At 44.3% G+C, this 27,406-nt stretch overlaps 2 protein-coding genes and 1 long non-coding RNA gene across 4 annotated transcripts in view; 1 reads left to right on the forward strand and 2 right to left on the reverse strand.

Annotated features, from left to right (window-relative positions):
• The window catches only part of MAMDC2 (MAM domain containing 2), a 137,583-nt gene extending 135,414 nt beyond the window's left edge, over nucleotides 1-2,169 (reverse strand). Inside the window, exons 1-2 of the mRNA XM_027616383.1 lie at nucleotides 1,673-2,169; nucleotides 1,216-1,329 (exon numbers count right to left, since the gene is read on the reverse strand). Coding sequence (XP_027472184.1) covers nucleotides 1,216-1,329; nucleotides 1,673-1,706 — 148 coding nt within the window. The 5' untranslated portion in view covers nucleotides 1,707-2,169. The remainder of the gene's footprint in view (nucleotides 1-1,215; nucleotides 1,330-1,672) is intronic.
• Nucleotides 1,163-5,743, forward strand: LOC113934824. The gene is made up of 3 exons (XR_003523809.2): nucleotides 1,163-1,408; nucleotides 4,572-4,713; nucleotides 5,241-5,743. It is a non-coding gene; the product is annotated as an uncharacterized LOC113934824 (long non-coding RNA).
• The window catches only part of C13H9orf135 (chromosome 13 C9orf135 homolog), a 249,536-nt gene continuing 223,995 nt past the window's right edge, over nucleotides 1,866-27,406 (reverse strand). The window contains exons 6-7 of one of the 2 annotated variants that reach the window (XR_003523802.1): nucleotides 12,505-12,644; nucleotides 1,866-1,992 (exon numbers count right to left, since the gene is read on the reverse strand). Coding sequence is in view for 1 of the 2 variants with exons in the window: in XM_027616385.2 (XP_027472186.1) it covers nucleotides 1,921-1,992 (72 nt within the window). In the remaining variant the exon portion in view is untranslated. The remainder of the gene's footprint in view (nucleotides 1,993-12,504; nucleotides 12,645-27,406) is intronic. The other variant, XM_027616385.2, reaches the window with a different exon arrangement.

Below are 27,406 nucleotides of genomic sequence, written 5' to 3' on the forward strand. Positions count from 1 at the left end.
GGACCTTCCTAAGGCCATCAGCAGGGTAGGGATCCCTCAGATGATAAATCAGGAACTGCTTTACCCCCAGCTATCCCCGAGTAAACTGTAGTAGTCAAGACCTGGCAACTGTTGGCAATAAATAAAGATTGCTACTGAGCTCATCCCCGCCCGTGGCTTCCCCTTAGCCAGGCAGCTCAGAGCCAGCTGCTGAGTGACACTGTGTCAGGGGCCTGCGATGCCCTCCTTTGCAAATGGGGCTAACATCACCCGTGTGTGAGGGGCGGAGAAGCTAACGCATATGCAGCCCAACAGAGCAGGGGTTCTGGGCTCCACCCTCCTCCAGGGAGCCAGCTGGGATGCCTTGGGGACTGAGGACAACTCAGAGGGGAAGGAGGTCAGCTGAGCTCCTTGATGCTACAGCGTTTTTAAAAGGAGGCTATTCCCCAAATGGCCTGGGGCACCAAGCTTCTAAAAACAGAGTGGAGGAGAGGAAAGAAGAAGGGGCCCCTTGGGGCCTGCAATTGGGCACTGAGAACTGCTTGTTTTGTTGTTGTTGTTGTTGTTACCATATAATGAAGGATAAGAAGAAACATCTAAAAACCCACATTTAAACTGTCACCAGAACCCCAACAGTATGTAGTGGTGAGACAGTGACCAACGCCCCCCGGCCCAGCGACCTCAGGCACAGTCATGGACTTGGTCTGATTTTTGCCAAGTGCTGGCTGACAGATACATTCGCAGTATGAGGATGAAGTCACACAACAACACACTGAGGCACAACATAAACATGAGGGCTTAGCACTCAGGTCGCTTGGCGGAATGAGGGAACCCTTTCTGCAGTGCGGGGAGAGAACTAGCTCCACTGCGACTTTCCCGGTCCCTAAAGGTGTCTACGAAGGACCAGAGGGGCTGAGGACGCGCAGAGGGCACGCAGCTAGGGGGTGACCATCATTTGCGGCACCCCCTTTCTCCCTGCGTTAGGATGTGCTGGGGGGAGAGGCAGAAAATCTCAGAGCTTCGCCGCGCCCCCGCCGAAGTTCCAGGTAAACAAAGGACACCCCCGCCCCCATGTCTTCTTGCGTGCAGCACAGCTGAGGGTTGGAAGGAGGATCCATGACTCACACTTTTCCTCCCGAGGGTATTTAACTCCAAGATAACACTGCCCTTGAGAAAAGGCCAACCAACAAAGAGGAAAGTTCACCTCGGGGCCCCTGTGCTCTGGAGTCCCCTTACCTTCCTCGTTTAAAATCCAGGGCTGGAACGCGAACGCCGTGTCAAAGCCACAGGTGTTTTCTTCAAACGCGCAGGACCCGGCGGGCAGGTCCAGGGCGCCCGCAAGCTGCAGGGCTGCGAGCACAAAACGAATTTCAGCTCGGGATAGGGCTGGGAGCGTCTGCACCAACTCGGGGCGCCCCGGGGGGACCAGGTGAAAGTGAGGGGCATGCACGCGGGAGGGGCGGAAAAGGGGTGCACTACTACCCCCCTCCCCCGCCCCCGGCGCTTCCAAGGCACAGCCCTTCGTCCACCCCCCCATCGCCAGCCCAGGCTCGGGAGGTGGGGTATGGCTGTCGAAAAGGATCCGGAGGCGCCCTCGGATGGCCCAGTCCAGGACAGCGAGCCCGGCCACCGGGGCTGCGGGAGCGGGTCACGAGGGCGCCCCCCGGGGGTCCCCCTGGGTCTTTGCACTTACCTTGCATTGCCAGGAGGACGCCCCTTAGCAGCATGGTCGCGCTTCGGGGAGGAAGGACGACCGGAAAGGGGTGCGAGCTGCCAGCCCGCTGGGACCGGCTGCTCCGGTGAACCGGAGCGGGGGCGCCGGGGACCCGGGGAGGGAGAAGTCGAGAGGCTGAGCGTGCGCTTGGAGCTGCCCAACTTTGCGGAGCGGCTCGGGAAGCCGAGCGGAAAGCTGGGGGTGCTTGACTGGTGCACGCCGCTCGGTCAGCCGCGGGTCAGATCGCGTCCCGAGTGAAGCCGGCCTGGCGCACAGCTGGTCCCGGGCGAGGATTGGGGCTGGGCGGGAAGGAGACAATTGCACACTTTTGAAAAACCAGCTAGGACTGGCCGGGAGAGAAGAAGTGGGGATGCAGCGCCTCGGCTCAGGGTTTTAAAGCTTGGGACCAGACCCCTTGCAGACACTTAGAGGGGGCAGGCCTTTGAGCAGCCCCTCCGATGGGCCGGGACTGGAGGCGCCCCGCCCCGCCCATCCGCGGTGGGAACCAGCTTATTTCTGGGGACAGCTTCCCCGCATCTGGCACACCAGTACAGCAGGGCTGGCCCTAATTTTAACTTCTTCTCCCCAGAATGGAAAAGGGTGGAATTCTCCTAGGAAAACCTAGAAGAGAACTTGGAAACTGTTTGGTGACATAAGCTTTATATCTCAGGAGTCGCGCGTTCATGACCCAGTAATGCTAAGCCTGGAATACCACCCCCATTTTTGTAGCAGTGGAATGTCTGGCATGCCTGGTGCTCAGCATTCCCTCTGTCCGGTAAAAGGGGGGCATTCCTCCTCTCCAAAGAGCCGTGATAAATTAGTAGTTTTCTAAATTAGCATGTGGGGGGGGGTGATGTCAGGGAGGGGGTTACTGTGAGTGCTTCGAACACTAAGTGGGTCTTTAAAAATATTCTCTTCCAGTAAGGACATGGTCGGGATTTTTTTCTTCTTCTTTTCCTAATGGTCTTTACAATTTTGTGCAGGAAATTTTGTGCCTAGGGCAGTGATTCTCAAATTTGAGGGTGCTTCAGAACCCCCTGGAGAGCCCCAGAGTTTTGGATCTGGTAGAAGTGGGTTGGGGCCCAGAAATTCTGCACATTCTTATCAGGTTTCCAGATGCTGATGCTGATGCTGATGCTATTAGTCTGTGACCACGCTTGGAGGAGCCCTGGCCTAGCAAACTCCTGTTCAACCATCAAAGCCCTGTTCACATGCCTTCACCCGGTTTCTAGCCTCTCTTGGCTTTCCTTGGCCTTCATTGGCAGCTCCTTCTCCATATCCTGTGCTGGTTTTTTGTTTTGTTTTGTTTTTTGTTTTTTGTTTGTTTTTTGTTTTTTGATCTGTCTGACCCCTGAACACTGGAGTGGCTCCAAGCTCTGTCCTTTTAGCCACCCCCCTCCCCCAGGAATTTCATCCAGTTTCGTAGTTTGGAACACCAACTATATAGCCTGATGACTCCCAAATTTATCTTTCAAGCCCAGACTGCTCACTGACTCCAGACTCTTCTCCCTCACGGCCACCTCAGCGTTTTCATGTGGAGGTTAACAGCTACCTCACATTTCACAGGTCCCAACACGAGCACTTCTGAGTCCTTCTCGAGCCTGCCTCCTCTTACGTCTTTATCTCAAAGGAAACTTTCTCCCCCACTTGCTCAGGACAAAACACTTCGAGTTATCCTTGACTCTTCTCCTTCTCTCAAGACAGTACCAAATTCTGTCCATTCAGGATTCCAAACACAGCAGATGGTAAGCATGCTCCATGCCCGCAGCGACTGCCCTGATGTAAATGGCCACCGTTGGCCGGGGAGGCTGCCCGAGCCTCCTCAGGGCAGTGTCCCTGCCTCTCCTGTCCTGCCTGCCTGTACTCCAGTCCGAACACAGCCGTCAGGGGCATCCTTTTAACACAGAAATCGGGCCATGTGGCCTGTCAGTCCTTGGCTCCAGACTTGCAACAGCTTCCCAAATCAGCAAATCAAAAGCCAATCTTCAGGGGCGCCTGGGTGGCTCAGTCAGTTAAGTGTCTGACTCTTGATTTTGGCTCAGGTCATGATCTGAGGGGGGTCATGAGATGGAGCCCCACGCTGGGCTCCATGCTGAGCATGGAGTCTGCTTAAGATTCTCTCTCCCCTCTGCCCCTACCCCTTGGTTGCATGTGCTCTCTCTCTCTCTCTCTCTCTCTCAAACAAACAAACAAACAAAAAACCAATCTTCACAAAGACCTATTCGGTCCTACAAAACCTGCCCCACCCCCTCATCTCTCTGATCTCAGCTGTCCTGCTCACACCCCTCCAGCCACATTGACCTCTCAGCTGGTCCTCAGATACAGGGTGCCTGTTCTCCAAGAACTTTGCACTGGCTGTTCCCTCAGCTTGAAATGCTCTTCCCTGGAGATCCACATGACTCACACCCACACTGTCTTCAGGTCTTTATTCCCTGGTCACCTTCAGTATTAGAAATTCAATAGCCTTCTCTCTAATAAGAAATAAGCCCGGGGATCCTTTTAAAATAAGTTTGGACGAATTCTCATGAGTTTTCTGTAAGCAATGACTCAAAGCACCTAAAATTTGTTAAGGGTGTGTGTGTTGTTTGTATGCTTTACCTCAGGTGGTAACTAATAATGAATAACATTTATCATGCTTACTATTATAAATATTTTATGTAGAAAAATCTTATTTAACTTTCACAAGGGCTCTATGAGGTCAATGTCATTATTGCTCCCATTTACTAGATGGGGAGATTGAGGTACAGAGTTCAGTGATAGCAAGAGGCAGAGAAAAGACTTAAATCCACATCTGCATTATTCCAAAAGCCTATTCTCTCAACTGGTAAAATAACCTGTCTCCTTTGTCTTATATTCTTTTTTGATTTCTTGCTCGTAGATGATGCTAAATATCTGATGTATTTCATCAAATTACTTCATTAAAAATTCAAAGACAGATAGGAATCCACTTGAAACCTCAAAACACTATTTTCAACCAAGCAAGCTTCCAGCAACTATTAAACTGGTGCTCCTTCTGCCAGGTAGGTACCTGCAGAGTATTTCAGAATTTTAGGATTGCTTTAGATTCATTTGCATGTTCCGAGTCTTAGGAAAATGAAAAACTTCAAAGCCATAAAGAGATCTTCAAAAAATTTTAAATATGAATTAAAACCTCAAGGCAACATCATTTATTGCCACCTATGGGAACCTGAATCCTTACATATAAACACAAAGTTAGTTGGAGTAAAACTTCGATTTCACGTATAATTGCATGATCTGAAGAACAGATGATCCTTCGACATTGGTGCAGGTTGGGGTCTCTGGGAAGCAGACTCTGATTTGGAGGTTAGGGTGCAGGCTGCTTACTAAGTGGTGCCCTTGGGCTCCACACATGTGGAAGGGAGGAGGAGGTAGGACTGGGCTGAGGGAGAAGTGACATTGCATTGGGGGCCCCACAAAGCCTCTCCTGACCCTAGAGGCTATTACTGGAGTTAAAATGACCAACGCAATTTATCCCATATTAGGCTGATATGGCCAGATTCTTTGTATTGCTCTTTCCATCACACAGGCGATGCAGTCCACACAAGGAGAGGTGATCCCCAACGGGGGGGGTGGTTCTCTACACTGAGGCCGACCCAAAGGGCTTGATGGCTGAAGGCTGTTTGAAGACAACAATCCCACCACCTGAGATGCCAAGTCCTTCCTGGATGGAGGATCTGGACAAGCACACTGGTGTCCACCACAGACATTTTGCAGAGAAGGGAAAGAATCCTGCACATGGAGAGAGCCAAGGAGGGAATGCAGAAAATCTAGAAATTATGTCCATCAACCCACTTCCTCGGGTCACTAATCATGGAGCCCTGTGGCCATGCACTGCCTTCAACCCCTGGGAAAGCAGCATCAGGCCCCCAGGGGAGCACTACCCAGGACTCTCTCCTCCAAGATTTAGTTTAATCGAGTGATTAAATAACACATGTAAAGTTCTGGTTTATAGAAAGCACTCAATAAACATCAGGTATTACAGCGGGTTGAATGGTAGCCCTCTCCAAAAGATATGCTGTGAATGTGACCTTATTTAGAAAAGGCGCCATGCAGATGTAGTTAAATTCGGGAAAGATCATCCTGGATTATGAAATGGGCCCCAAATCAAGGGCAAGTGCCGTTCCAAGAGACAGAAGAGCAATAAGGACACAGGTCAGGGTGGAGGCAGAGACAGGAGTAGGGGAGCCCCACAACAAGGAGTGCCCGGAGCCACCAGAAGCCAGAAGAGGCACAGAGCAGATCCTGTCCCAGAGCCCCACGGGAGTGTGGCCCTGCAGACTCCTTGACTTCAGACTTCTGGCCTCCAGAGCTGTGGGAGAAGAACTTTCCGTTGTTTTAAGTCCCCAGGTTTGTCCCGGCGGCTGTAGGACGCTAACGCAGAAAGTGTGAAGCATCGGGCAATCCCGTGCCAGGCACTTGCCACACGTCTCTCATTCAAACCTGCCTGCCACATCCCGGTGAGATGGACACGTGTCATCTCCATCTTACAGAGATGGGGAAACAGGCCCAGAAGGGCCCAGTAACTTATTCTGGGTCACATGTCCAGCGACACCACCCCTGAAAGCTTCCTTTTTACAAAGGCCTGTCTCTCCGAACACGGACCCCTGCGTGCATGCACATCACTGGTGTGGGCCTAACTCGGAGACTCTTCCCTTGCACCCTCCCTTCTGTTTGCCTCTCTCCCTTCTTGTCGTTCTCACATACTGCCGTGTCAGGGTCACTTCAGCAAACACTTTCTGAGCACCTGCTGCGTGCCAAGCACAGTGCTCAGGGCTGGATACCCAGGGGTGAACAGGATGCATTCTCTGCCTCACAGACAGGAGACCATGGAAAGACCATTGCAATAAAATATGCTGCTGATGTAGACGAGGACAGCAAAGAAAATCTCCACCGGCCAGGGAAGTAACACAAATGAACTGAGCTGGTAGCCGGGGGCTTTAGGGAAGGAAGGTGGGGCGAGCAGGCCCAACCACAGGGTGTTACTGGCACCGGCTGGAAGCCAAGTCACAATGACCAGATAGGGGTCCAGCCCTGCCTGTTTTGCCCAATTTTTCAAAAGAAGCCCAATGTCCAGATATAGGTGCAATAGCTCCTGGTTTTCAAATACTGTCAATGAATTAAGACAGAATATATTTAACTCCCTGTGGCAGTAGAGTAAAACTTGGTGGGAGGCTAAATTCAATTCTTGGGCTGCCATTTACAGAACCAAGAAAGACCCACAGAGACAGAGAATGGATGCCTCGCCACCACCCTTCCAGAGGGGGTGGCCAGACACAGATGACCAGTCCCATTCTAAAGAAGAGAAAACAGATGCAAAAAGAGTCTAACTGACTTTTACCCAAGGTCACATGTCTCTAAGCGGTGGGGATGAGATGAGAAGTCATAAGCTGGCTTCCTCATTGGCCAGGATTTGGCACACAGAAAGGACTTTGTATACTCTAAGTCCTGTACAGATGTAAGGCTATTCATAATATCCTTATAGTAATTATATATAGTAATTATACTTTGGTTTCTTTCTATTACATACTATATGTTTTAAAATAATATATATAACTTTATATATATATATATCTTTTTTCCTTTCTTGCTTCCTGGGTCCCCTCTGGTCTATGCCAGGACATCGTCTCTGCTCTGCAGTGTTGTCTGTCTCTGCCTCTCACCATCGTTCTTTCTTTCTTTTTCCTTCCTTCCTTCCTTCCTTCCTCTTCTTTCTTTCTTTCTTTCTTTTCTTTCTTTCTTTCTTTCTTTCTTTCTTTCTTTCTTTCTTTCTTTCTTTCTTTCTTTCTCTTTCTTTTTCTTTCTTTCTTTCTTTCTTTTTCTTTTTCTTTTTCTTCCTTCCTTCCTTCCTTCCTTTCTTTCTTTCTTTCTTTCTTTCTTTCTTTCTTTCTTTCTTTCTTTCTTTTCTTTCTCTCTTTTCTTTTCTTCCTTCCTTCCTTCCTTCCTTCCTTCCTTCCTTCCTTCCTTCCTTCCTTCCTTTCATCTCTCTCTCTCTCTCTGGGTCTCTGTGATACATCCTGGGGCTCCCCTCTGCCTCTCACTCAACATTTTCTCTGTCTTGCTTTCATGTTCTCTCTCTCTCTCCACATAGACCCCGACATGCCCCCACTCACTGCAGGCTATCAGGTCAAAAATGAGCTGGTAAAACAATTCCAGACTCTGGGGGTTGTCCTGCCAGTGACCTTCATTGCATTCCTCCAGGAGGTGTCTGGGGGTTCTGCCCCAAGGCTGGCTGGCAGTGTCCCTTGGTTCCTGACCAGCACCAGCTGCCTCTTACCCCTTGGGGATAGTCACATGCCTGCTGCAGGTCTGACTCATCCACGGTGAGGGACCGAGGCCCAAGGTTAACCAGTTCTTAACAAAAGAATCTCGTGCTATTACAAAATATATGCCCCGCTCTCCAAATTGCCACACACAAATGACCTGAGCTGGTAAAGCAGATATTTCCTTTACAGTGGGCATTTAAAAGGGAACAGATACTTAAACAGATACTTCCTATCATTAATCTTTGTTTCATCAGTTTACTCTGAACGCTAGGTTGGAGTCGGACATCTTTCACTATGGTTTGATGGCAATCTTTTGAATTTCTCTGTAAGCCAAAATGCATGAGGCTGAGTCATCACAGTAAAAATCCTACCACCTTTTACTTAGTGTTTTTGATGTGCCAGGTGGTTTCATGGTCAATTTATGGGGGAAGAAACTAGGCCTAAAGAGTTTAAGCGACTTGCCCAAAGGTGTGGGGCCGGCTGTGAACCTAGCTCCAACTACCACCAAAGCCCTCTTGACCTGTCTACACTTCCAATGCAGGGAAGGTTTAGGTAAACACTGTGCAATGTCCTGTTCTCCAACCCCACACCTCCTTCCTCTACCCCTAGGCTGGGCCAAGGCCAGCAGGGAGAGTTTCTCTCTGTCCCAATGAAGCATCTATACCCCGAAGTTCTGCAGAAAAAGCCCTTTGTGATCATAGTCGAGCCTACCTTTCCATCCCGAGCCCATCATACCCCAATCACCCACTCTAGCACCTTCAACATGCTGGCCCCTATCTGTGTCCCCTGGGCCACTCGTCCTGTGTTCTCACCTGTTCTTCTCTCTGTTCAGCATCAGAATGCCTTCCTCCCCTTCTCCCATTGGTAAGCTCCTTATAATGGGTTGAATTCTGGCCCCCAACCCCCAAGGTCATATATTGAAGTCTTATTCCAAGTACCCCCAGAATGTGACTTTATTTGGAAATAGGGTCATTGCAATTACAATTAGTTAAGATGAGGTCACTGGAGTAGAGTGAGCCCTAGCCCAATACGACTGGTGTCCTTATAAAAAGGTGACATTTAGACACAAATAAACACAAGGAGAGCACCCTTGAAGATGGAGGCAGAGGTCCCGGGGATGGTTCTGGAAGATCACCAGCAAACCCGTGGAAGCTGGAGAGGCCTGGAGCTGCTTCTCCCTCACAGCTCTCAGAGGGAGCCCCATCCTCCACCCCCACTGATATTTTTGGATTTCTGGCCTCTAGCACTGAAGTTTCTCTTGTTAAAGTTACCCAGCAGGTTGTGCTTTGTATGCAGGCCTAGGAAACTGTACTCTGTTTCGTGCGGGTCTCACCTAGGATAGTAATGCTACCAGCTAGAAATGCCCGGAAGCACTCACCTTGGCTCCAGTGAGCTTCCCACAGACCTCTCTTCTTTCCAAACCACTGCTACAACTGGACTGACCCTTGTAGTTCTTATTATGATTGCAAGGTGCCTTTCAACAACAACTACCAGCAAACTTTGGAAACAAAATAAAGGTTTATTACTTACAAGACCTGGAAATTACACAGCACACTTGGGGCCACTGTGTGGTGTGGAGGTAGAGAGACATGGTGCCCAAGGGCCTGGGTTCTGCTTTTATTGGGGTTGGGGTGGGGACCTAGGGTTTCATGGGCTCACTACTGGTGAATTTAAAACATAAGGGCAGGAATTGAAAGCAAGGGAGAAGACACAAGTGGCCCAAATGGCCAGTTACCGAAATCAACCAAGATCTTTAAAACAAAGGAGACTCAGTGAGGAAAGGTGGCCTCGCTCTTTATCTAGACCCTGTGGCTGGCAATGTGTTTATTCAAGATAGCTATTCAAGGTAGTGAGTCCAGTCTTTGAAGTGGGTGCCCTCAGCAATCAAAGCTTAAGTCAGGCACTTGCTACAAAAGGAAAAAAAAACAGTCTGTGGACACTGCCCGCTCCCATTCATTTCTAAAGACTCCGCTCAAGTGTCCTCTCTTCCTCTCTCTGGGCTTCCTGTCCTCCTAAACTGCAATGTTTATTATCAGGCTGTATCACAATGACTTAGTTTATGTCTCTGTTATCTGCAAGGGACGCTGATACGTCAAGGACTGAGAAGTTGGCTTTATACTTGTTTCTGCTCCCATGTCATCTGTGGGCCTGGCTAATTGTAGACGCTCAATAAATGCTGAAGGAGAGGCTCTTGGAAGGAACATCCTCACAGGTATACACGGCCCAGAGGCCTGCCCAGGCTGCAGCCCTATCGTTAGAGGGAAATAACTAAATCTAAGCTCTAGGTCATGCAGGAGGATATTTATGGAAAAAAAATGAACTGCACAGATGTGCTCTGAGAGCCCAGAGCCATTGCAAAGAGGAGTAAGAGCCCGAACAGGGAGTAGAGTAGGCTTTCTGGGATCAGACCAGCACATCTGGCCAACTCCGGGGAGGGACGGAAGGTGAGGGAGGCTCTCAGAAGCCCACTTTCATGAGGGGCAGAGGTGGCTGCAAGAGAGGACTCAGCCCCTAGATGGAGGCCCCAGGCCTTGGGGGTTAGAGGAAAGTAGAGATCATGAAGCAGTGTGCATCCTGCCATCTGAGCCTGTCCCAGCCCAGCCCCATGGACTCCTGTCTGGGTCCATGAGAAAGGCTGGGCTATTGGGAACCCAGAAAAGTCTGTTCCCCTAAATCCCACACAGGGGGACAAATAGCTCCATGACCCCTGGGACAGTATTAAAAAGAGCAGGTGAGCAGTGTCTTGTCTGACCTTGCTGCAGACATTGCTGGTGTTTCAAGGTTAACTGCAGGGAGAATGGGCAGCATGTGTCTGTGCTGGGGGCGAAGGGCATTGCAGGCTGGCTGTAAGCATGCATGTTCACCCCTGGGACAGCCCCTCCAATCCTGGGAGTTAAAGGCTCTGTGTCACCTGATGGAGCTAAGAGTGAGCTGAAGGACCTTGGAATTGGACATAATGACAGTTAATGGTGGCTTCAGAGATGCGGGGAGCCTTGCGCCCAACCTGGGCTAAACCCAAGTGATATGCTTTCTCCTCTTCAAGTTTTGTTTGAGTGCTAGGGCCTGGAAAAAAGGAAGAATGAAGAATTCTGCAGTCAAAAACATTCCCCAAAATAGCCGTGAAATAGCTTAGCTTCTGACTTAGAGCCTCTGACATTCATGTGTTATATTGAGAATCTACACTGTGTGATTTGATCTAAACTGAACAGAAACAGTGATGATACTCACAACTACTCAGAGATAGAATGGACACCAACTGGGAGGGGGACAGATAGCAAATATCAGCTCTGAACAGGCCAATGAGGTGTGTGTGCATGTGGGCACATGTGTGTGGAAGCTTGAAATGCAAAGGCCTAAAATGCTGGGTACTCAAAGATGTTAAATGACACCAATTCCTTCAGATTTTCAAAGTGCTTAAGGCCCAGGTGACTGGTGATAATGAAGAAACTCTACTCCTAAGCATCGCAAAATGCCTCCATGAGCCAATCTGGTGAAACACAATTCCAGCTGTACATTATAAAAACCTGGGGAGTTCCTTCTTTTTAATCCAAAGGTTGGGCCCCAGCAGACCAATGAAATCATCATTTCTGGGATAGGACCAAAGCCCTGGTACTTCCTTAAAGCTCTCCGAGGGGATTCTACTAAGTCAGGGTAAAGAATGCTCTGGCTTAATATTTTCATCATCAACACAATTAAGTAGTATTACTGTTAGCTTTTTTTTTAAAGCTGTTCGAAAAGAACAAGAAAGTGTTCTATCAGAACAGGGAGTGTAATTTTGTCATTGTGACCATGGACTCTGGAGCCAGACCACTGGAGTTTAACTTGGAGCTTGGACACTTACTACCTGTGAACGTAGAGCACATTGTTGAGTGCCTCTGTGCCTTAATTTCCTCTTCTGTGAAATGCAAATAATAGCAGTACCTGCCACATGTGGTGGTAATGAGTACTAGATTAGCTTATATTATTATTAGTTTATATTATTTGAGTACTCAAAAAAGTGCTGGTGCCATGTAAATATTAATATTCATTTTCTTTTTTTTAAGATTTTAATTTATTTATTTGCCAGAGAGAGAGAGAACACAAGCAGGGGGAGTGGCAGGCAGAGGGAGAAGCAGGCTCCCCGCTGAGCAGGGAGCCCGATGTGGGACTCGATCCCAGGACCCCGGGATCATGACCTGAGCCAAAGGCAGACACTTACCCTACCGAGCCACCCAGGCATCCTGCTAATATCCATTTTCTTTCAGTTCAAATTTTTCCCAAGTCAGGCTTGTAGTTGAGATTGATTATGGAGTCTATCCATCAGAATAGCCTTTCATATAGTGTCCTGCCTTTGCGGGGTGGGAGGAGGCAGAAACTAGAAATGTAAATTGGACAGTTGGAAAACTGTAGCTTTAATGTCTTATCAGAGTAGAAGAAAAACCTCAACTATTGAGTGGATGCCATTATAAGTACCAACAGCTAAGACATTAAAAATAGTTATGTAGAAAATAGTTTCAGGATTAAAATAGAACCTTCATCTGATAATACCTGAGGTGGTGCAAACAAGATGGAGTAGAAGTATGAAGCGGCTTCTTACAGGATTATGTTTTTAGAGGCTAAAGGAAATTATCTTGGTCTCTGGTTATAGCCTGAAGGGCAAGTTTGTCTGTGTCCAATAAAGATGTCTTCTTGAAAACAAAACAAAACAAAAAACAGAGAGAAACTTTTAAATGAGACATCTTGTTTCCAAATGGCTGGAAGCCCCTGTAACTCCTCCCATTTCAGGCTGCTTTTCTCATTACACATTTTACAACTTTACATACACATATATCTTATATTTATTTTGTTATGGGGAAGCTTTATTTATTCACTCACCTATAGCAGGCTCAAATTAGACTTCTGAATATCCAACTCATTGGACTCAGAATTGTTCTCATGTTTGGTGGGATGGGGATGTTCCATGGGAAACCGGTGCACTCGCTTCTAGGCTTCCATCCAAAACAAGGCAATAGGACTGAAATGGCTTCTTTCACTCTAGGTGTGGGAATGTCTTGCAGTGGTGGCTGCCTTCTGCATCTCTACTAGGCTTCCATACTGGGTCAAAGACATCGCCATATTCCTCCAGAAGGGAATAGCTTCCCTGTAGGTGGCATCCACCTGGGTCCCCACCAGGTTCCTGAGTCTATTAATTCTTGCATTCCACTTTTTTCTTCCAAGGTTCAATTTCCTTCTTCTTGAAATATATCCTTTAGGAACTTTTGTCAGCTAAGATCTAGGAGAGGCCAATTCTCCTAGTCTTTGAAAACATCAGTCAAAAAATGAGTTCAGCTGGACGAAGGCTTCTAGATGACAGTTCTGGGTGAACACAGTGGATTGAACAGGCTCATCCAAATTTGGCTTTTCCAGAATCCATTTAAAAACTACAATGAATAGTCATTATGTAGAAATGGAGGAGCCTTTGAGGCTATGGAGAATGGGAGAGGAGACAACAACAAACTTTTGGAAGCTAGAAAGAAGGTGGATAAGCAAAAATATGACCTAGCAGATCAAAGTCAGATTTGACGCTGGCTCAGTTTATTCTACAACGTTATCAAGAGTCCAAGAGATGGTGACACCAGGTAATATTGGAAATGGGGAAGAAGAGGCTGGCTGAAAATGAGGAGGATTAGAAAAGCTCTTTGAGAAGCACTATCCATACTCCATGCTACTGGATGACTTCTCCTCCCCTAACTAGGAAAGCCAGGAGCGTCGTCCCAGTCCAAACTGAAAGGCCCAAAAAACCAGGGGCGCCAACGGTGTCAGTCCCAGTCCAAGTCTGAAGGCCTGAGAATGGTGAGCACTATTGTCTGAAGGCAGGGGAAGATGGAAGGTCTAGGTCAAGCAGAGAGTAAATTAACCCTTCTTCCACTTGTTTGTTTTATTCAGGTCCTCAAGGGACTGGGTGACGTCTGCTTGCATTGGTGAGGTGATCTTCTTTACTCGGTCTACTGATTCAAATGCCAATCTCTTCCAGAGACAGCCTCTCAGACACACCCAGCAACCATGTTTTACCAGCTATCTGAGCATCTCTTAGCCCAGTCAAGTTGACACATTAACGATCACACCACCCTAGCAAAAGATGGATGTTTATTCTCTGGAAAGCACAGAATGAGGTTGGCTGGACTCAGTGGGCACAGACTGGGTTAAGAGGGGAAGTGCCACACTGAAACCAGAGTGAAGAAATGAATGTGTAAGACACTGAAAGCGGAGACCCTGCCCCTAAGCCCTGTTTACTACTCAGCTTCCAGAATGGTTATGACCAGACTTTTTCTCTCTGAGTAGAAGAACGATAGCAGAAGGGTCATCTCCAAGGAATCTGACCAGATATTGAGGAAAAATGTAAACATAGTGATATTGAGGTTTCCCCCAACAAACAGCCCAGCCACATCACCTTCCAGTGAAACTCATTCAGATCTTCCAGTCAGCTTCTTGCTCACAATTAAACATGAGCAGACACCTAAAAATCACCAGACAGCTGAAGAATTCTTCTAATATACAAGATCAAACAAGCCACTAACAGAGAAAAACAACTTGGAGGAAAAATAAACCATGAAAGGAAAAGAAAGCTCCAAAATAAAACAATTATTAAAATCCTCAGAGAGATAAGCCCTGGTTCTGAATCCCAGAAACAAGTTCAGAATACTGTTTAAAACAGAACATTTAGAAAACATGAAAGATCTCTTAGAAATTAAAAACACGAAAGCAGAACTGAAATACTCAATAGGAAAGGTTAGAGGTCCAAGTGAGTCGATCTCCCAAAAAGTAGAGCATAAGACAAAGCAAAGAAAATAGGAGAAAAACATATAAAATAAGACATCTATAAATTTATACTTCTTTCTTTTCTTTTTTTTTCTTTTTTTAGAGAGAATGTGAGCAGTGAGGGGCAGAGGTAGAAAGAGAGAGAGACTCTTAAGCAGGCTCCATGCTCAGCACAGAGCCTGATGCAGGGCTCGATCTTAAGACCCTGAGATCGTGACCTGAGCTGAAATCAAGAATTGGATGCTTAACCAACTGAGTCACCAAGGTGCCCCCTAAATTTATATTTCTATACTTGTATTTTCAATAGAAAATATAAAAGCTTACATTTTATTGTGAAACATTGTATCAAATAGTCTTGGAAGGCCAACATCTGAATAATGGGAGTTTCAGGGGGGCCTGGCTGGCTCAGTGGGTAGAGCATGTGACTCTTGATCTTGGGGTTATGAGTCTGAGCCCCATATTTGGCATAAAGATTACTTTAAAAAAAGAAGAAAATCATAAAATATGAGTAATGGGAGTTTCAGAAGAAGAAACAGAAAATGAATGAGAAAAAAAAATCAAAGAAATAATTTAAGGAAATTTCCTAAACACAAATATATCAGTTTCTAGCCTGAAAGGCTCATTAAGTGCTCAGAATAATGGATGAAAATGGATGCACACCAAGGCATATCACTGTGAAATATCAAAATAATGGAGACAAACATTAAACACTTTCAGAGGGCAAAACCAAGTCACATACACTATTCACACTCATAATAATGCAAACACTGATGATTGATCTAAACAAAAATATACTATTACTATATTAAAAGGATGAGCATCTGGGAAATATACAAGTGTATGGTAGAAAAGAAAAACAACTCCTATCTTCCAATGTGGAAGGAATTATTTCATTATCCTCTGGCCTCTGTTGATGTTGAGAAGTTTATTGACACTACAGTTACTCCTTTTTAGGCAATCTATATTCTCTGGCTACTTCTAGGTTTTACTCCTCGTCTTTGGTGTCCTGTAGTTTCTTTGGAGTTTCTAACAATCCCAGTGAAGATTTGAGGGGGCTCATCTGGGATCCTTGATGAATTAATATTACAACACTATGATTGTATGCTTGCCTAGTTAATATCTGTGGACACAAAAATTATATCCATAAAGATAAATCACTGGAGACACAAGAAGAGTCTTTGGATGAAATGTAAACATGTAAATTTCTGAAAGGAGACTATGAGTTTTGCCCAGGAAAAATATCTACAGAGTGAATATAATAGATTACTGGGTAGCACATTAGCTATTGCCCAGAGATAAAAGACACAGAGGTAAGTATGTCCCAGTGAGAATGCTCTCTGAGAGGGGACTAGAGTGGTACCAGTTAGGTGACCATTCTTCCTTTTCTTCATCCATCCTCCCTGACCCTGCTCTGCATGAACCAAGACTAGAGGAGAAAGAGAGAAGAAAGAGTAAATGTATAGACCATGCCCATTTCCCACTCCAAGGCCCCCAAGCAGAAGCCTCACTGGTGGCATGGGCCATGGTGAAGATAAGTATTCAGTTGGATATGCAATTGAGTTGGACTGGATTGCACTTTTTGGTTGGAGAAATAGGCTTGAGGATGAGCTTCCAGAAACAACACCCCAATCATACCACAGAAATGGCTTGCTGAGGAAAGGCCACTGTCAACCTACCCACTGGGAACTTGACTGCATTAGACCCTACTGCAATTGTTAATGCCTCCCCAAAGCCAGATTCCATTGCCAACACCCAAGCCAACAAAATGGAAGCACTGATTAGGAACTTAAATCTTGCATGGATGCATCTGATTAGTTGAGTCTGGGTCACATGATTTTATTCTAGGTGAAAAGGAAGCTGAGGATTTGAGCGCTGAGTTCTGTATTGGAGAGGTAGAACGTATAACATGGAAATTCTCCATATTCAGAAAAGCTTTTCAGAAAATGATAAGTCACTGCAAATGTGGCACGTGTGTACTATAGCTAATACTGTTTAAAATATAATTGATTAACCACTCACACCCATTAGGATGGCTATTATCAAAAAAACTCAAAATAACAAGTGTCAGAGAGGATGTGGAGGAATTGGAACACTTGTGCATTGTTGGTGGGAATATAAAAAAGGTATAGCCACTATGAGAAATAGTATGGCAGTTCTTCAAAATGTTAACAGAATTGTCATATGATCCAGCAACTCTACTAGTACAGTATATATGCAGAAGAGTTGAAAGGAGGGACTCAAGGAGAAACTTATATATCAGTGTTCATAGAAGCCTTATTCACAATAGCCAAAAGGCAGAAACAGCCCAAAGGTCCATCAATAGATGAATGAATAAATAAAATGTTATGTACACAAAATAGGATATTATTTAGCTCCAAAAAGAAATGAAATTCTGGTACATGCTACAACATGGATGAACCTTAAAAACATGATGCTAAGGGAAATAAGCCATACACAAAAGGACAAATATGGCGTGATTCCACTTTCATGGGGTACTTAAAATAGTCAAATTCATAGAGACAAAAATCGAGTAATGGTTACCAGTGATTAGAGGTTGAGGGAAATGGGGAATTAGGGTTTAACAGATACAAAATTTCAATTTGGGATGATGACAAAGTTCTGGAGATGGACGGTGGTAATAGCTGTAGGACAGTGTGAATGCCCTTAATGCCACTGAACTATATGCTTACAAATGGTTACAATGGTAAATTTTGTTGCTGTATATTTTACCGCACTGAAAAATAGAATTGATTAATAGTTTTGGAAACCAAAACAAAACTGACCAGATAATTTATTTCATTACTCCCATACTTTAGGATTTAATCAGACGATAAGGTAGGAAAGAGAGGAAACAAAGAATGACTTCTATTGTATCTTTTGTGTGAGACTCCCCACTCAGCAACATGTGGGCTGCAATGATATTATGTATGAGAACTGAGTGTTAGGACTCAACTTCCTAAGAACTGAGATAACACAGTGATACTCTTGGAGCAATGGTCAGTGCAGCATATTGAAAAACGGGTCAGGTTAACACTCCTCTCTCTTCAAGTGTCCCCCGTTTTGGTAGAAGTCTGCAACTCTGACAGTCCTTGAGCAATGAGAAAAAGATTTAAGTCAAGAATAGCAGCATGTGCATGTATTGACAACAACAATATCAAGAGCCAGTTTGCTCTTGCAAAAGGCTTTTAGACTCATTTTCTTGAGATTTAAAGAAAAACCAATTATTAACAAATGCATAAATGAAAGTGAGAGCAACTAAATAATAATTAGCACAAGAAGTTGGAGCCAAATATTCCCTGATCTCCGACTAACCTTGAGCAAATCCCTTAAACTCTCTGTTCTTCAACTTCCCTGACTCTAGGAGGATAATCATAGCTTCTCCACAGAGGGGTTGGGAAATTCCCTAAATTCACTGTTGTCAAGTAAATTCATGGCACGCAGACACCCAGGGAAGACATTTTGTTCCTTCCAAAGTTATAGAAATTCTATAAAACAGTATATTGGGCAAGAATCATCAAGTGTTCATTTGGGGAACATAAAATGCTCCGAATAAAATAGAAACTTTATATACAACTGTAGTTTTCTTTGTTATGGCTTTCAGAAGTCAAAACACATTGGTTGCCAGTTGCAATGCAATTTCACTCTGTCTCTTGCCTCTCGTTGTCCTGGTGACTTGCTGTATCAAATGGTGAGGAGAGGAAGTAGTTTAGCAAAGGGGCAAGAGGGCCAGTCTTTTCCTGTCTTGCCAGAACTCTTGTTTTTGTTTCCTGATCTTGCTCATCCTTGTGCAATTAAGTTGCAACCCTGAATCCAAATGTATGCTCCTGAGAACTCCTCAAGCGCATGATTTATAAAGACTGCTCTGGAGTTGAAGCAAGCTGTCTTGATTCTTTAGATACCTTACTTTAAGAGGAAAATAATACATCTATCAGAAGGATATTCAGGCTTAAATTCTTTTTCAAGGATCCAAAGTTAATTAAGAGGACAGTATACAAAAGAAGGCGACCTTTTCCATATAAGGTAAAACTACACCATCATTAATGAATTGGGTTATAGGCAAGAAAAGACAAGGAGCAGTTCGAGTTGAGGCCAGCATTTCACTTAAGATCATGGAATGGGAGACGGTATAGTTTATGTTTTAAGTAGTTAAAATATTTTTACAAAGCCATTCTTTAAAAACAGACGTGAGCATTAAAAATAAATGAATATATTCTAAAGCAATAAGCTTTTGCTTAGACTTTGGGGTCATATTACTGATTTATCTTGCCTGTGGCAGCTAAAGATAATTTGAAAATATTAGTCAGAAAGAAAGAATTACAGTGCTGACTACATCTGACTTACTACATCCTCTCTTGTAGTTAGGTGGCTTTTTATTATATTACCCTGTTAAAGGGAAATTGTTTACATTGACGACAAACCAAAACAAACTCGGCCGTTGTGGTGGTGGGGGGGGGGGGGGCGGTGGAATGCTATTTTTCTTGAGGAAAATTATATTATAATGTGCTGACAAATTAAAAACTCTTCTGAGTAATGAACGCATAAGGAGACTCCAGACCAAAGGGATTGGAACAGTAATGACATAAAGGAAATATGCTGACTTTTTTTTCCTAAAACTCAATTAAAGTTTCAAGTAGTTTTCATTCAACAGTTCCAAATATCTTTCAACAGTGTCACTCCAAAAATGAAATCAGGGGAAACAAAGAGACATCTGAATACCCAGTCTATCCTATTAGAAATGCATGGGTAATTTGCATGATTAACAAGTCTTTGTTCATTAAGCCCAAGTGCCTGCGTCCCTGACTGGTGGCAGGGGTCTGAACTCTGTGCCAGGAGCTGCAGTGGTAACATTCCTCTACTCCACTTTCAAGAGCATGGGTTTTGGTGTCTGACTGCCTGGGTTCAAATCTCAACTCCACCACTTAGCAGCTCTGTGATTTCAGACAAGTTCCTTAACCTCTCTCAACCTCAATGTCTTCTGTAAATGAGAGAAAGTAACAGTCACTATCTCCCAGGATGAAACAAGATGATGCACCTGAAGCACATAGCGCAGCCCTAACACGTAATAAGCATTCAATGAATCTTAACTATCTTCTGATTTTTGCTACAAGCTTGGATGGTTTAACAACTCCAGTGTGCATAACACAACTTGCTAGTCAAAGGTTATTTAGGTAGAGGGATGTCCTTATTTATAAGCAAGTGAAAAACTTAGTAGAATTCATTGATTTCTTCCAGGTGCCCAGGCGACTTTCTTGTAAAAATTAGAATCACAGGGAACCATAGAATTCCAGAATAAGAAGGAGAAGGAACCATGAGGTGATTCTTAGCCCTGGCAAAGAAGTTTTCACACAGGGAGAGAACAGGGCAGAGTCCATAGTGCATCTGTCTTTGAATCAGAAAGTATGTGGATTTGGTTCCTTGCTTGGTCACTGTGGTGGGTTGCATGCTGGCCCCCAAAAGATATGTCTAATTCTTAAGCCTCAGTACTTGTGAGTGGGAGCTTATTTGGAAATCAGGTCTTTGCAGATATGATTAAATTAAGGCTCTTGAGATGAGATCATCCTATAGGTATGGTAGGCCCTAAATTCAATGATGAGTATCCTTATAAAAGAAAAGGAGAAGACAGACACACCCAGAGGGGAAGCCCACAGGAAGATGGAGGCAGAGATTGGAGTGATGTGTCTATAAGACAAGGAGTGCCAAGAAATGTGGGTGGCCACCAGGAGCTAGGAGACAGGCATGAAATGGATTTTCTTTCAGAGCCTCAAGAATGAACCAACCCTACTGACCTTGATTTTGTTTTTGCCTTTTTAAAAGATTTTATTTATGTATTTGAGAGAGAGAGAGCACAAGCAGTGGGAGCAGCACAAGGAAAGGGAGAAGCAGACTCCCAACTGAGCAGAGAGCCCAATGTGGGGCTCGATCCCAGGACCCAGGATCATGACCTGAGCCGAAGGCAGATGTTTAACCAATGCAGCCACCCAGGCGCCCCCTGACCTTGATTTTGGACTTCTGGTCTCCGGCACTATGGAAGAATAAATTCCTGTTGTTTTAATTCATTCCTTTATAGGAATTTGTTACAGCAGACCAATAGAGTCAGTAAGTTGGAAAGTTAGCGCACCCATCTGAGGACTCAATGAGATCAAGTATATAAAGGCACCAGGACCCAATAGGTGCTCAGTAAATGTTATTTGAAAAGATTATCTCTCTTTATCTTTACAACAACCCAGTTTTGTTTTGTAAGTTAAATATTATCTTCATTTTCTGCTGAGGAAACATAGTCTCTTACAAGTCGACCAAGCAGCCTAGGCTAGGTGAGTAAGTGGCCAGTTTCCTCTCTCCAGTGCTTGTACCTTCTCAACCACGCCAATTTGTCCCCTGTCTTGCTTACACAATTTTGCCATAATCCTCTGTTACTTACTACATCACGTCACTGTACATTACTGAACTACCATATATGCCGTGTATCTACAAAAGAAAATAGTATCTGAGGAGGCAGGGGAGGAGACAGTAAAAGTGGAAGGTAGGAAGGAAGTCTAAGGAAAGTACACAAAATCCAAAAGGCAGATCACTTATTAAGAATTGGTAAGTTAACATCCTGAGATACAAACATAGTGAAAAGAAGGGGCACCTGCACCCCAATGTTCAGAGCAGCTATGTCCACAATAGCCAAACTGTGGAAGGAGCCGAGATGTCCTTCAACAGATGAATGGATAAAGAAGATGTGGTTCATATATACAATGGAATATTACTCAGCCATCAGAAAGGATGAATGCCCACTATTTGCATCAGCATGGATGGAGCTGGAGGGGATTATGCTAAGTGAAATAAGTCAATCAGAGAAACACAATTATCATATGGTTTCACTCATAGTGGAAAATAAGTAATAGTACAGAGGACAATAGGGAAAGGGAGGGAAAACTAGATGGAAAGAAATCAGAGAGGGAGACGAACCATGAGAGACTGGACTCCGGGAAACAAACTGAGGGTTTGCGGAAAGGGAGGTGGGTGGGCGGATGGGGTAACTGGGTGATGGGAATTAAAGAGGGCATGTGATATGATGAGCACTGGGTGTTATATTCAACTAATGAATTGAACATTATATAAAAAACTAACGATGTACTATACCTTGGGTAATTGAATTTAAATTTAAAAAAGAAACAAAGCACTCAATAAATATTAAAAATGCTAATAAAAATAATTAATAGGTTAAAGTTTTTTGTTCTAAGTTATAAATCCTTTGGGCTCATTAAGAATCCCTATAAGAGTGTTGAATTGTTTAATGTACTTAAAGTAGCCTGAGACTGAGTTAGAATTGCTATGTGAAGGTAGCTAGTAGGTATATTCGAATAAGTTAATTATACCCAAGAAAGTTCTTCATCTATCTACTGCCCACGGTTGTTTTGAGATTTACTACGCCATCAAAAGTGGGACTCAAGCAACTTACTGAAATCCACTGTTTACGCCTATAATCGTGGCAGTGGTATTTCAAGGCCATCTCATTAGTAGAAATATTTGTAGTTAACCTATATGGGATGCCCTTGGAAGAGAAATATGCCAAGCAAATCAAAAGGGCGTAATTCCCTTTCAGAACGAGGCTTTATTTATCAAAATGTTAGAGTAAGTACCAACACTAGCTCAGTGTAACTGTTTCATTCTCCCCCCCCCCCCCCCCAAGAAAAACCATAGAGATGTCAGGTCATTTAAGAATCTGCAGAGTTCAGAGTGAAATAATGCAAACTTGTAAGTAGTACTTTGCATTGGGAGAGGAATAAACATTCCAGGGAAATGAGAACCAATGAATGTTGTCTCTGTTTTTCTATCTGGTAGCTTTCAATTAGTTAATATAGTACCATCTACAAAACTGTGAGCTGTATTAGTAAATTTTAACGAAAAAAATGAGGATTTAGTTACCACTGAAACAGATAATACATTATATGTTTATAATAATTAAAAAATAAAATAAAAATTTAAAAAATGAGGATTTATAAAGGACTTGCCCCTAGGGATGTCCCAGGGCTTCTGAAGGTAATGCTCAGCAGCCATAAGTTAGAAACCCTTCCTGGGACTGTGATGATGCGAGGGCATTTAGATGAAGACCCCAACAAACACTACATCTTCCTCTTTTCCAGCGACATAACCCACTGACATGTTCAGCATCTCCCAAGCCCAGGACTGGCTCACCCCATCAAAACACTAAGACTTGGTCTTCATTCCAGTGTTCTGGTTGAGAGCATGGGCTTCGGTTGTCTCTTCCACCATCTACTTCCAGGAAATGGCCAATTGTTCTTTAGGCCATGGTTTCTTCATCTGTGAAATGGGAGGATAACAGTAACTACCTCACAGATCTGTTAAAGGAAAGCCGCATAAAGCACTGAGGACTCTGGCTGACACACAGCGTTTGCTCCCCATTAACCGAAGAGGCGGCATACTAGGCACTGGTACTGGGGATGGATGTGACAGTCTTCCCAGTGATCTCACAGTCCAGCTGAGGAGCAGGTCAGAGAGGAACTCATTACAACACTCTAACTGAGACCTACCAATGTAGAGCACATAGAAGGCCCCTCTCGTTTGCTCTGTCTGTGCTCTGCCGGGAGTCCTGAAATGTCTCAGAACTTTTCAGGATAGGGGAGATAATTCTGGCAGGCTCTCGAAGGATAAATGAAACTTCCCCTTGAGTGGAATGATCTAAAAGCACACACATTCAGTAATTTAGTATTATTTTCAATGACACTACATTGCATAATGCTGCTATGTGGAAGAGCCAAGAGCATGCACACATTACCCTCTAACGCTGTCATGCTCGGGGTCACCTCTTGGCTTGAGAAAAAGTTTGCATGGATATGTATTACCAGAGTGCATCTCTGAAAACCAAGTTTCCCTCTTTGCTTTGGTTACTGGGAAGCCTGGAGACAAACTGACTATCTGACAATGGTAACTATACAGAGCCATGTGCTACTCTTTTTTTTTTTTTTTTTTTAAGATTTTATTTATTTATTTGACAGAGACACAGCCAGAGAGGAAACACAGCAGGGGGAGTGGGAGAGGAAGAAGCAGGCTTCCCACGGAGCCGGGAGCCTGATGTGGGGTTCCATGCCAGGACCCTGAGATCATGACCCAAGCCGAAGGCAGACACTTAATGACTGAGCCACCCAGGCACACCGTGCTACTCTTTTCTCATGTTTTAAGTTCTTAACTGTATCTGACATCTTTGCAATTTATTTAATTTATATGGTGTGTATTTTTGAAACAAGTTCAAATCCTCTCTGGGAGAAAAGGAAAAGAATATATTTTTAGAATGCTCAAATTATGCCTACATAATAGAGTGGCACCCTCAAAGAGTTAACTCCCTTCCAAATGGCTTTATTTACTCCCAGATTACTCATTGGCAGATGAAGCATGAAGTTGCCAACTGTCAAATACCAGGGGGATAGGTTTCTGGGGGGAAAACAGAGAACCTTAGCAGAACTTTCTCTTGGGGAAAAAAAAAAAGCATTCAGATGTATTTTTTAGAGCAAACAGCCCATCTAGTGCTAAACTGGCGAAGGACATATTTGAAGGACAGTGGCTATTAGAAGCCAACGGAAATTCTGAAATCAGTGAGCTGGAGCAGCTCCATCAGCCAGTCCAACTGGACAGCTACCAGGACCACTTCTAACAGAGGCTCAGAGAAGACAAACTGGGACAGTGGAAAGAACTGGGAAATGAGGAGATACATGCATGTGCACACACTCAACACAAATCAATAACCCTATAGTGGTTGCACAAGAAGGCTACTTTTAGGAATATTTTTTATTTTATTATTTTATTTTTTAGAGAGATAGAGAAAGAGAGAGAGCTAGCATGCATGTGAGCAGTGAGAAGGGGTAGTGGGAGAGAGAGAATCTCAAGCAGGCTCCACACTCTGTGTGGAGCTGGACTTGGGGCTGAATCTCACGACCCTGAGATCGTGACCTGAGCCAAAATCAAGAGTCAGACGCTTAACTGACTGAGCCACTCAGGCGCCCCAGGAATATTTTTAAATGGACAGTTTACTCCAGAATTACTACTGAGACAAGCATGAAATTCCAGTTGATCCCTGTGATCAGAGAAAGTTATTTATATCAAATGGCTCACCAAAATGAGGAGGATGTGAGGTGACAGTACTATACAGACGCAAGGATACCTACCATTCCTATAACTACCCGCACACATATCCCATGCACGTAGCTCTGTTTCTGCTAGTTGTTATCTATATTAACTACTTCGCCCCTCCTAAGAAATAAGTTCTAGGTTTGATCACTTCTGCTGTCAGGAGCTATAGAAGTTAACTAATTTCCTCAGTGCACACGAGTGTCAGTGGTAGCTGGGCTTCCATCCCAGGTCTGGGTAACTCCTCTGTTGATCATGCAATATCTATGCAGCTTTATGAGTCAGGGAGGAGTAGGCAGAATGGGAGACCATCGAGGAAAAATATATTTGAAAAAGTATGCTTTGCTGGCAACAAGAGAGATCAATCCTACACCACCTTTCCCTATTACTAAAACTACTCATAGCCTTGATGAAAACTTTACATGATCCAGTTTTGATGCTAGCCTGAAAAGATGTCTTTGTCTGCTTACTTAGAAAAGGTAGGTTTCATCAGAGACAATTTCAATGCCTGTGCACTGGGGGATCCTGTTATTGACTTGCAAGAGCTATAGGCAGGCTATGCCTGCATGATGCCACATTAGGAGGAAAAGCTAACAATTCACTCAGGAATAGGAATTTAGCTACATGATCAAAACTTCTGAGTTTTGGAAACATCTGGACGTCTGACATTGAGAGACACAGCCTGAGTCTCACTTGCTATTTTGCTTGGTACATGCCCCTGCATGAATCATACCAGAGCTAAAAACAGGGAGCAATAGAAGACAAAGCAACACAAGCCTGAGGAAAGCCAAAGTCTCTCCACCATCAATTACAACAGGGGTGGAGCTCTCTGGACCCACAGTTTGGGTCTGAGACCAAAGGGACAGTGGAAGCCAGAGGTACCACTAAAAGAGATGATCAGAGAGGAAGTGAATGAATGCCATCCCAAAGGAGCAGAAGTGGGAGGAGAGTGCAGAATTCAGAGCCAAGAAACAGACAAGAAGCAAAAGCAGGTTGGAATGAAGGCGGGGGGCGTGGATCCTGAGAACCCTTGCTGAAGGCCAGCATGGGATGGACATGGCTGGAGAAGGCACTGTCTGTGACTTAGTGAAGTACTGCATGTTGAATTTCATTCATCCAGGTTGAGGGACAAAGAACCTTAAGCACATATGTTACTCATACTATAAAATGTTGCTAAAAACTGATATTAGTAATCAGTTTTCCTTCTGGCTTTTTTCAGTGGGAACAGGAAATGAACCAAATATGGCCCATATAAGATGAGAAAAGGGTTGTGAACAGGATTTTCTCTCATTTGTAGTCAGTAACTTAAAATCAACAGCTAATGTTTATGGGAATATGCCAGGCTTTATATGCACGGTTTCATTCCATTTTTTGCAATAACTCCAGGAGGTAGGTGCTGTTATCATCCCTATTTCACAGATGAGGAAACTGAGACTGGGAGAGGTTGAATAACTTGCCCACCACCCACAGCCAGGGCCCTTTCGGACTAGAGAATTCTATACTCTTAGGCAGTAATGTCTCTGACACCAGCTGCAGCAACATTTTTCTAGGTATGTCTCCTGAGGCAAGGGATACAAAAGCAAAAATAAATGCCTGGGACTATGCCAAGATAAAAAGCTTCTGCACAGTGAAGGAAACAATCAGCAAAACTAAAAGTCAACGTACTGAATGGGAGAAGATATTTGCAAATGACATAAAGGGTTAGTATCCAACGTATATAAAGAAGTTCTACAACTCAACACCCAGAAAACAAGTAATCCAATTAAAAAATGAGCAGAAGACATGAACAGACACTTCTCCAAAGAAGACATACAGATGTCCAGCAGACACATGAAAAGGTGCTCAACATCACTTATCATCAGGGAAATGCAAATCAAAACCACAATGAGGTATCACCTCACACCGGTCAGAATGGCTAAATCAAAAACACAAGAAACAACAAATGTTGACAAGGATGTGGAGAAAAAGATAACTTTTGCACTGTTGGTGGGAATGCAAGCTGGTGCAGCCACTGCGGAAAACAGCATGGAGGTTCCTTGTAAAGTTAAAAATAGAACTACCCTATGATTCAGTAATCCCACTACTGGGTATTTACCCCCAAAATACAAAAACACTAAAATTCAAAGACATATATGCGCCCCTATGTTTATAGCAGCATTATTTATGATAGCCGAATTATGGAAGCAGCCCAAGTGTCCACTGATAAATGAATGGATAAAGAAGTTGTGGTATATATATACAATGGAATATTACTCAGCCATAAAAAGAATGAAATCTTGCCATTTGCAACAACATGGATGGAGCTAGAGAATTTCATGCTAATCAAAATAAGTTAGTCAGAGAAAGACAAATACCATATGATTTCACTCATATGTGGTATTTAAGAAACAAAACAAATAAGCAAAGGGGAAGACAGAGAGAGAGAGAGGCAAACCAAGAATCAGACTCTTAACTAGAGAGAATAAAGTGGTGGTTCCCAGAAGGGGGGTGGGTGGGCAAATGGGTGAAATGGGTGATGGGGATT

This window comes from Zalophus californianus, chromosome 13 (assembly GCF_009762305.2).
Source record: "Zalophus californianus isolate mZalCal1 chromosome 13, mZalCal1.pri.v2, whole genome shotgun sequence".
In the NCBI taxonomy this organism is placed as follows: Eukaryota; Metazoa; Chordata; class Mammalia; order Carnivora; family Otariidae; genus Zalophus; species Zalophus californianus.